The sequence below is a fragment of the Pristiophorus japonicus genome, chromosome 1 (genome assembly GCF_044704955.1).
Source record: "Pristiophorus japonicus isolate sPriJap1 chromosome 1, sPriJap1.hap1, whole genome shotgun sequence".
NCBI classification, from domain to species: domain Eukaryota; kingdom Metazoa; phylum Chordata; class Chondrichthyes; family Pristiophoridae; genus Pristiophorus; species Pristiophorus japonicus.
The window spans coordinates 284,468,924-284,480,315 of record NC_091977.1 but is presented as its reverse complement, the minus strand read 5'-3'; the positions used below and the strand labels follow the sequence as shown (position 1 = coordinate 284,480,315).

Genomic DNA, 11,392 nt, shown 5'->3' with positions numbered 1-11,392 from the left:
TTCACAAGACTCAATAAAACCCCAGCCAGGATCCTAGCTGTGAGTCTTTGCCGTTCACACTTCTGTCCACAAGTGCCTCCTGCTACCATATGTAAAATTGTTTGAGCATCAGCAGTCAGACAGCAGGTAATCAAAAAATACAACCAAGAATTACAGCAGGGAATCAATCTAATGGGGAGCCAAATTGAAAAAAAGAAGAGAAGTCAAGGGAATATTTCAATTGAGAAATCAAGCAAGAAATGTAAATGAAATTTACATCATGTTTGTTCATTAATTAATTAAATAAATTTTTCTCTGAATTCTATGGAGATGGTGGACTATTTTCTGAAATTTGCCAAGTGCCGTTTGTTTATAACTCCCATGGTGTTGCTCTTTGCTGAGTGGTCATTCATCCTTTTTAATTTTATACTGGTGGTATACATGGACTGTTTTTCCATTGCCTTTAAAAAAAATGTGATGTCTAGCTTATCTTGACTAATTTCACTAAACGAGCTTTTTTACCATGGGCTAGACTTTCCACTATGATCACTATCGCCCAAAAATGGGAGATATTTCCAGCCTTAGTGCTTTTTTAAATTTTCAGGATCACTGGAATATCGCCCATTTTAAAAACCGCTAGTTTCGCCTTTGGGCGATAGCCTCAGCGATGTGAAATGTGCCTTAGCAATGTATTCAGTCATGCAAGGCTGGCGTCTATAGCAACGGCCGTTCTGCACTTGCGTGTTTTTTTAAGGCAAATTACTTTTCCCAGGGGAGTTGTCAGAGAGAACAGAGGACCTGGTCCCCATCAATAACATAATGAACCTTTCTTTTATTCTAGCCTCTATTGGTTTATAAAATTAAATCTAACAGCCAACTGAGGTGAACTCCATTTCCTTCCTCATGGAATGACATACCCCAGTTCTGCTTCTACTTGTACTGTGGACCAGAGGGGGAAAGAAATCCATGATTAATATTAACCCTGACATTACAGCAATGTATTGTATGTAACTTTTTTCATTTTATTTTAATTTACATCAAAGGAATTGTTGTCCTCTCCTGATAGCTAGGTTAAATGTCTTTAACTTGTCCTCAACAACTACAAATTTGATTAGATGATTGGCTAGAGTCAGAAAGGCCCTTAAAATCACTCATAAATTGATTCTCCTGACAAGCACTCGAAATGCATGAAGATAGCATTGAGTAAAACTCATTATTATGACATTTTAAAAAAGACATGGGGTTAGACTTTCGACACATCATCGCTCATTTAGCGACCATTTAGCGACCATATAAACGCTGAGTATAGCCGAGCTATTGCAGCTTTTCTTCAGCGTCTTTTTGGGCCAGCGATCATTTGGGCGAATTGTGGGCGAAATGCCGAAAGTAGCGCTCGACAATAATCTGAGCCATAATCAGGTGCAAGTTTCCATTATAAACACTATTCTCGGCCTTGCACAAGGATGACATCATATTATTATTTTTTTAAATAGGCCTGGCGATGCAGCTCATTCATGTATGCCGAAAGTTGGGTCGGCAATAAATGGACTATAATTGGGCGCTAGTTTACACTTTGCAGCAAATATGGGCGATAGCCTGCATCTCAGCGCTTAAATGGCCGCTAAATGGGCGATGATGTGCCGAAAGTCTAGCCGCATGTCTTTTTTTAAATGCCATAATAATGAGTTTTACTCAATACTGTCTCCATGCATTTCAAAACAAAAATCTGCCCTTTAAAATGAAAAACTAAACCTAATATTGACTCCTCATTGTATGTTGTTTGGGATCAGAAAAATGAAACTAATTTTTTAAAATGGAGAATGTTGTTTATGTGAAAATTATGATTTAATCACTGCAAGTAATATATTGTGGTGTCATCATCATCATCATCATCATCATAGACAGTCCCTTGGAATCGAGGAAGACTTGCTTCCGCTCTTAACATGAGTTCTTCAGTGGCTGTACAGTCCAATACGAGAACCAGTTTCTGCCCCAGGTGGGGCAGATAGTCGTTGAGGGAAGGGATGGGTGGGTGTAGAGTGTGGTGTGTGAGGTGTGGATTGGGGAGTGGGAAGTGGGGCGTGGTGCATGTTATGTAGTGTGTGGTGTGTTGTGTGTGACATGTCAGGTGTGATGTTTGCAGTGGGAAGTGGTGTGGTTTGTGAGGTGAAGGGAGTGGGCGGCCCCGTCTGCCCTCTCAGATGGACGTAAGAGATCCCATGGCACTACTTCGAAGAAGAGCAGTGGAGTTATCCCCCAGTGTCCTGGCCAATAGTTATTCCTCACATATCATGACAAAAACAAATTATCTGGTCATTATCAAATTGCTGTTTGTGGGAGCTTGCTGTGCAAAAATTGGCTACTACATTTCCCACATTACAACAGTGATGACACTTCAAAACTACTTAATTAACTGCAAAGCGCTTTGAGACGTCCAGTGGTCATGAAAAGCGCAATATAAATGTATGTCTTTCTTTCTTTTTTTCCTTTCTTTCTTTCTTTCTTGCTTTCTTTCTTTCTTTATATACTCTCAGGTGTAAGTAGTCTGAGCATCTTACGTTTAGTGATGCCCGCATACTGCCCAATATCTAACTATAAGCGAAACGAGAAGCGGTTCTACCGGCAGGCCGTAGAGGAGATCCGTATCCTGGAGCACCTGCGAAAGCAAGACAAGAACTTTCAGATGAACATCATCCACATGCTGGAGAATTTCACATTCCGCAGCCACATCTGCATGACTTTCGAACTGCTGAGCATGAACCTGTGCGAGCTGATCAAAAGGAACAAGTTCCAAGGGTTCAGTCTTCAGCTGGTGCGGAAGTTTTCCCATTCCATCCTACAGTGCCTGGAAGCGTTGCAAAAAAATCGGATAATTCATTGTGATTTGAAGCCAGAAAATATTTTACTGAAGCAGCAAGGCCGCAGTGGCATCAAAGTCATTGATTTCGGGTCCAGCTGCTACGAGCACCAACGCGTTTTCACGTACATCCAGTCGCGGTTTTATCGAGCGCCGGAGGTTATCCTTGGCTCGCGTTACGGGATGCCCATTGACATGTGGAGCTTTGGTTGTATCCTTGTTGAACTATTGACTGGGTACCCTCTCTTTCCTGGGGAAGACGAAGGAGATCAGTTGGCTTGCATGATAGAACTTTTGGGGATACCACCTCAAAAAATGTTGGATCAATGCAAACGGGTCAAGAACTTCTTCAACTCCAAGAATCAGCCTCGCTATTCCACCACCACCACGCTCGCCGATAACACTGTGGTTTTGAATGGTGGGCGTTCTAGAAGAGGTAAGGTGCGAGGGCCACCAGCTAGCAAGAGCTGGGTAACTGCCTTGAAGGGTTGCAATGACCCACTTTTCACCAGCTTCCTAAAGAGATGTCTGGAGTGGGAGCCATCTAGTCGAATAACACCTATCCAGGCTTTGAAACATTCATGGCTATCTAGACGTTCAGCCAAACCAACCACGATAGAGAAGACCATGCCAGTTAAATGTGCAGCAGATAGCAATAGTTCTTTGCCTGGAATTATGGGGTATGGTGAGAAAGCAGGAATGGGGTACTGAAGTTGCATGTTCAGCCATGAACTCATTGAATGGCGGTGCAGGCTAGAAGGGCCGAATGGCCTACTCCTGCACCTATTTTCTATGTTTCTATGTTTCTATAAGAATGTACGAAATAGGAGCAAGAGTAGGTCGTTTGGTCCCTCGAGCATGATCCATCATTCAATAAGATCATGGCTGATCTGATCTTGGCCTCAACTCCACATTCCTGCCTGTTCCCCATAAGCCTTCACTCCCCATACAGTTCAAGAATCTGTCTGTTATACATGTAAATTTGTATATACTCTGTACAGCCACCAGAGGGCTCATCCACTGGAGTCGCAATGGATCCCATAATTGCTTGGGAGCACAGGTATTTAAGGAGGCCTCACAGGTTGGAGAGGCACTCTGGAGACCTGCAATAAAAGACTAAGGTCACACTTTACTTCGAGCTCACAGTATTCAGTCTGACTCCTTCTTCATACATAACAACTGGTGACAATGATGGGATACAGTTAGTGAACCCAAAGATGCAGTGAACAGTGGGCATCCTGGAGAAATTCTCGGAGGGAGATAATTGGGAAACCTTTGTGGATCGACTTGACCAATTCTTCGTAGACAACGAACTGGAAGGAGAAGTGAATGCTGCCAAACGAAGGGCGAATCTCCTCGCCGTCTGCGGGGCACCAACATATGGTCTTATGAAATATCTGCTTTCCCAACGAAATCCACGGAGAAATCATACAATAATTTGTGCACATTGGTCCGGGAGCATTTGAACCCAAAACAAAGCGTTCTGACAGCGAGGTACCAGTTCAACACCTATAAAAGTACTGAAGGCAAGGAAGTGGTGAGTTGTGTCGCCGAGCTAAGACACCTTGCAGTACATTGCGAATTTGAAGGACATTTGGAGCACATGGTCAGAGACTTTTTCATACTTGGCATTGGCCAGGAAACCATACTTCGCAAACACTTGACTGTAGAGACCCCAACCTTGAGTAAGGCCATAGCGATAGCCCAGGCATTCATTGCCACCAGTGATAATACGAAGCAAATTTCTCAGCACACAAGTGCTGCTACATGTACTGTGAACAAAGTGATGTTGTTTTCAAATCACAACGTACAAGGCAGGTCACACCTGCAACCGGTTGCATATGCATCCAGGATTCTGTCTAAGGCTGAGAGAGCCTACAGCATGATTGAAAAAGAAGCATTAGCGTGTGTCTGTGGGGTAAAGAAAATGCATCAATACCTGCTCGGGCTAAAATTTGAATTGGAAACTGACCATAAACCACTGATATCCCTGTTTTCCAAGAGTAAGGAGATAAATATTAATGCATCGGCCCGCATCCAGAGGTGGGCACTCACGTTGTCCACATATAAATATGCCATCCGCCACAGGCCAGGCAAAGAAAACTGTGCCGATGCTCTCAGCAGGCTGCCACTGCCCACCACGGGGGTGGAAATGGCGCAGCCCGCAGAATTAGTCATGGTTATGGAAGCGTTTGAGAGTGAGCAATCATCCGTCACAGCCCAACAGAGTAGAACCTGGTCGAGCCAGGACCCCTATTGTCCCGAGTCAAAAACTGTGTGCTTCACAGGAGCTGTGTTCCAGTGAAAATTCAGGAAGAGATAAATCCGTTCCAGCGGCGCAAAGATGAAATGTCTATACAGGCAGACTGCCTTTTGTGGGGAAATCGGGTAGTGGTTCACAAGACGGGCAGAGACACCTTCATCAGTGACCTCCACAGCACCCAACCAGGCATCGTAATGATGAAAGTGATAGCCAGATCTCACATGTGGTGGCCCGGTATCGATGCGGACTTAGAGTCCTGCATGCACAGATGTTACACATGCTCGCAGTTAAGTAATGCACCCAGGGAGGCACCACAAAGTTTATGGTCCTGGCCCTCCAAACCTTGGTCAACTATGCAGGCCCGTTCTTGGGTGTAATGTCTGTAAGCTTGTAATGTTTGTAGCTCCACACTGTGGATGTGGACGTATTGTGTACTGCAAGTGCAGGGTTAATAATAAACAGAACCGGCAGATTTCTGGAGACTACCGAGAGAGCTGCCTGCCATGTTAGGAAGCTGTGTGTGCTGTGCTCTGTGAAGATATCACATTTGGCGATGGAAGATGGGATTTTTCGGATGATTTAAAGCTTAATTTTTGTTGGTGAAGGATTCGGCCAGCCAACAGAGAGACTTTGGAAGTTTCTGTCTTTGGAAAAAAGATACAAAATCCGAGGTAAAATACAGCACATGGTGTGAACAGCTACAGATTAAAATGGCAGGTGTATTGGGATATTTGGGTGAATATAGACACGACCCAGAATGTTTTAAAGCGTATGAGGATCGGCTAGAAAAGTATTTCACTGCAAATAACATAATCGTAGATCCAGACAATGCAGTCCAGAAGCGGGCTGTGTTGGAACGTGAGAGAGAGATCTTCTTATCGGAGGCAGGTCTGGCATTATATGACACTCTTGTAAATCTGCTTGTGCCTGACGAGCCAAAGGACACAACGCTTAAAGAGATTTTAACGAAGCTGGAGCAGCACTATAAATCCAAACCGTTAGAAATTGCTGAAAGCTATCTTTTCGGGATTAAGAATCAAAAGTCTGATATAAGTATCAGTAATTACATCGTAGTATTAAAAAAGCTATCAATGCACTATAATTTTGGAAACTTTCAAAACCGCGCATTACAGGATCGTTTTGTTTGTGGGGTGAAAAATTATGTGATCAGAAGGAAGTTATTGACGATGGATGACTTGACTTTTGACATTGATTGTCAGACAGCAAGGTCGATGAACATGGCCAAACAGTATTCCCGAGAGTTAAATAATGATTACGGTCGTCAGTCAAATGAGGTAAATCACCTGCAGGTTCAAAGTAAAAGACGGGCATGGCCGAAAGTCTCAGAAACTGGAAATTCTACCAGAGCGTCGAAGTCATGCTATAGGTGCCTGGGACAACACATTGCTCAAAGTTGTCCATACGTGAAGGCAGAGTGTTTCTTCTGCAGAAAGACTGGGCATCTTGCGAAGGCATGCCGACTGAAGGGTAAACCTGTTTTTAAAGCTATGAGTCCAGCGTTCAAAGCTATGAGTAGAAATCCAAAGAGAGTACATAGCATGGAAGAACAACAACAGGACGAGGAGATGTTAGAGTTACACGTCATCAGGAGCACAAGATTAACGGACAGCGATTTGGAAAGCATAAAAATTCACATAGATGTTGCTAGATTCAAGATACCAATGGAAATTGACACGGGTGCATCCATGAGTGTAGTACCGGAGTCACTGTACCGCGACAAATTGCGTGATTTCCAACTAGAGAAATCCAAGATAGAGCTGCGAGGCTACTCGGGAGAGAAAATTCCTGCGGTAGGTTGTATCACCGTACCAGTGAAATATAAAGATCAATTTGAGAACTTGCCTCTAATAGTAGTGAAGGAGACAAGTCTGCCTTACTAGGAAGAAATTGGTTGCGCTCACTGAAGCTGGATTGGAGTAAGATTTTCTGTGTGGAAGCAAGATTTTCATCAACGGATGAGGTTATCAAGAAGTGTCCAAAGGTGTTCTGCGAAACGGGCAGTCCGATCCAAGGCTTCAAGACGAGTGTCAGGGTACAGAAGGACGCTAGATCAGTTTACTACAAGCCACGTTCCGTACCATATGCACTCAAGAAGAAAGTTAGAGACTGAGAACATTATTTGTAAGATAGATCGATGTAATTGGGCTACATCCATTGTTGTTGTACCGAAGTCCGATGGTAAGGTAAGATTGTGTGGTGATTATAAAGTAGCCATAAACCAGGTTCGAGAGGGTAATGTCCCCAATACATTGCCGAATACAGAAGATTTGTTCACAACTCTGACAGGTGGTCAGATCTTCTCAAAACTGGATCTTACGAATGCCAACTTGCAGCTTGAACTAGATGAGGAGTCCAAGTCATGTTTGACTATAAATACTCATCTAGGCCTATATCAATTTAATAGGCGACCGTTTGGAGTGTCTTCCGCCCCTGCCATATTCCAAGGGGTGATGAATCAGATTTTGCAAGGTATTGAAGGGGTAGTATGTTATTTGGATGACATACTAATTTCAGCACCAAATAGGCAAATTCAAAATAAAATATTGAATGAAGTCCTCAAACGGCTAGAGAAGCACGGAGTACGAGTATCTGCTCGTAAGTGTGAGTTATTTAAAAACTCAGTGGAGTACTTAGGGTACAGAGTCGACAAAGATGGTTAACATCCAACCATGGAAAAATTGGATGCCATTAGAAATGCACCCACTCCCAGGAATGTCACTGAACTTCGTTCATTCTTGGGTCTTTTGAACTATTAAGGAAGTTCCTACCAAATTTGGCTATAGTATTACATCCACTGAATGAACTTTTGAAAAAACAGGCCCATTGGAAGTGGTCAAAAGAATGCGAGACAGCATTCAAGGAGTGTAAAAGCAAATTGGTAGAGAGCACCATGTTAGTTCACTATGATATGTGTAAGGAGATTAAGCTAGCATGCGATGACTCTCCATATGGTGTTGGGGCAGTCATCTCTCATGTATTAAGTAGTGGGGAGGAGAGACCAATTGCTTTTGCTTAATGCACTCTCAGTGCCAGTGAAAGTAATTATGCCCAAATTCAAAGGGAAGCTTTGGCATTAATTTTTGGGGTCAAGAATTTTCACAAATACTTGAATGGTCGTAAGTTTACTATCGTTACGGACCATAAGCTCCTAAGAGCAAACCTCCATCCAAAGTCCCCAGTTACAACATTAGCTGCAGCCCGAATGCAAAGATGGGCTTTGATTTTGTCAGCATATAGATTTGATATTAATACAGATGATCAGCTGATCACAGTAATGCTGATGCAATGTCTATTGCCTTCCCCATCACAAGTTACACCCGATAGGGAAGAAGTGTTTTATTTTTCATACATTGATGAACTATCAGTCACAGCTGAAGAGATTGGTAGAGCAACCAAACGTGACCCAGTGATGTCAAAGGTGTATGATTATATTGCAAATGGATGGCCAAACCAGGTTACAGACAAAGATACACATCCATTCTTCATTCGTTGGAATTAATTATCAGTCGATAAAGATTGTATAATGTGGGGTGCAAGATTGGTTATACCAGATAAATTCAGGTCCAAATTATTAGGAGACCTCCATGACCAACACCTGGGAATGTGCTTGACCAAGAGTTTTGCACGCAGTTATTTATGGTGACCAGGTCTTGATAAAGATAAAGAGTACATCGTGAGTCAGTGTACCACATGTCAATCGGTAAGCAAGCAACCATCATCAGTACCATTACAGCCATGGAAATGACCTCCCAGGGTGTGGCAAAGGCTACATATTGATTTTGCTGAGTTAGATGGACAACAATTGTACATTGTAATTGATAGCCATTCAAAGTGTGTTAAGGTGTTTCCAATGTGGAAGATAACAACAATGTGGAAAATAACAACATTGGACATTTTACGAAAATTATTTTCTGCATTTGGCCTCCCTGAAGAAATTGTTTCGGATAATGGACCACTATTTCATTCAGAAGAATTTGCTCAATTCATGAGGAAAAATGGTGTGAAACATACCAAGGTTCCACCATAACATCCTTCTTCGAATGGTGCAGCAGAGCGCACTGTACAAATTGTAAAACATGCCCTCATAAATCAAATGTTAGATCCAAATCCAAGGAAATGACAGTTGTCATTGGATCACAAATTGGGTAATTTTTTGATAACATATCGAAATACTCCTCATGCAACTACTGGTAGAACACCAGCAGAATTGTTTCTCAAATGACAGCCACGAACCAGATTCTTGTCATTGAAGCCAAATTTGGCACAGTCCGTAGAAGAGACACAATTAAGACAGAAAGAGAATCATGATAAAAGTCGAGTAAAAGAGAGAAGTGTGAAATTAAACCACAAGGTGAGAGTGAAGAACCGTCACCATAAATGGTTAAAGTGGTTACTAGGAAGATTGGTGAAGATATGTGGTCCTTGCACATATTTGGGAAAGATGTTTGATAATGGACAGCTTAGGTTTGTTCATATTGATCATATTTCATCTATAGACATGGAAGGAGTTGAAGATGGGAGTGATTCAATTATTTCTGACTCATCAGATAGTTTTGATACACCAATAGCAAATCCTAAATCCTATTTATTGGAAACAAATCCAGGAGAGAATCAGAATGAAAGTCTGAGTCCGAGTCAGGAAAATAAAGAGCCTGAAGTTAGAGTGAGTTCAAATAAAAAATCAAGGCAATTCCGTGGAGGAAAATGTTCCTCAGGATGAGCCTCGAATGAGTGTGAAATCGACACCATGTTTGGAAGGTTCTGTTCGAGAGCGAAGGTATCCTCTTCGAAACAGAAAACAAGTGGTAAAGTTAAATTTGTAAATATGGAAAAAAAAATAAGTTTGTATAAATATGAAAGTTATGTATGATGTTTGTTATGATGGCTTCTTCATTAAGGAGGGTGAAGTGTAATGTCTGTAAGCTTGTAATGTTTGTAGCTCCACACTGTGGATGTGGACGTATTGTGTACTTCAAATACAGGGTTAATAATAAACGAACCGGCAGATTTCCAGAGACTGCTGAGAGAGAAGCTGTGTGTGCTGTGCCTGTGAAGATATCACATTGGTTAAAATGTTCCTTGTGGCTGTAGATGCATACTCCAAATGGATTGAATGTGAGATAATGTCGACAAGCACGTCCGGTGTCACAAATGAAAGCCTGCGGGTCATGTTTGCCACGCACGGGCTACCCGATGTCCTGGTGAGCGAGAGTGAGCCATGTATTACCAGTGCCGATTTCAAAGATTTCATGACCCGTAACGGGATCAAACATGTTTCATCTGCCCCATTTAAGCCAGCGTCCAAAGGTCAGGCAGAGAGAGCAGTGCAAACCATCAAACAGGGCTTGAAGAGGGTAACGGAAGGCTCACTGCAGACTCGCCTTTCCCGAGCCCTGCTTAGCTACTGCACTAGACCCCACTCGCTCACTGGGATCTCACCTGCTGAACTGCTCATGAAAAAGGCACTTAAGACAAGGCTCTCGTTAGTTCACCCTGATCTACATGAACAGGTAGAGAGCAGGCAGCTTCAACAAAGTACATACCATGACAGCGCAAATGTGTCATGCGAATTTGAAGTCAATGATCCTGTATTTGTATTGAATTATGGACAAGGTCCCAAGTGGCTTCCCAGCACTGTTGTGGCCAAAAATGGAAGCAGAGTGTTTCGGGTCAAACTTTGAAATGGACCCATTCACCGGAAATACTTGGACCAAATCGAACTCAGATTCACGGACTATCCTGAGTAACTCACTTTGGACCCTACCTTCTTTGACCCCTCAACACACACAGCAGTGGCAACCGACACCTCGGTTGACCACAAAGCAGAACTCATCATCCACAGTGGTCCAGTAGGACTCACGACATCAGGCAGCCCAGCAAAGCCAGCTGCCCAGCAGCCCAGCGAGGGCCCAACAGATGATTCACCAATACCAGCATTTGCACCGAGACGATCAACCAGGACAAGAAGGGCCCCAGATCGACTCAACTTGCAAATAGTTACACTATTGACTTTGGGAGGAAGTGTTGTTATTTATGTAAACTTGAATAATCTCTGTACAGCCACCAGAGGGCTCATCCACTGGAGTCCCAAGGGATCCCATAATCCCTTGGGAGCACAGGTATTTAAGGAGGCCTCACAGGTTGGAGAGGCACTCTGGAGACCTGCAATAAAAGAATGTCACACTTTACTTTGACCTGGGTGTCATGGTACATCAGTCATTGAAGGTTAGCATGCAGGTACAGCAGGCGGTTAAGAAAGCAAATGGCATGTT

At 43.0% G+C, this 11,392-nt stretch overlaps 1 protein-coding gene across 1 annotated transcript; it reads left to right on the top strand.

The window, feature by feature from the left end:
* Positions 1–2,545: 2,545 nt before the first annotated feature.
* LOC139263339 (dual specificity tyrosine-phosphorylation-regulated kinase 2-like) lies at positions 2,546–3,547 on the top strand. Its single transcript, XM_070879289.1, has one exon. The coding sequence runs from the start codon at positions 2,546–2,548 to the stop codon at positions 3,545–3,547; it is 1,002 nt and encodes a 333-aa protein (XP_070735390.1).
* The last annotated feature ends 7,845 nt before the right edge of the window (positions 3,548–11,392 follow it).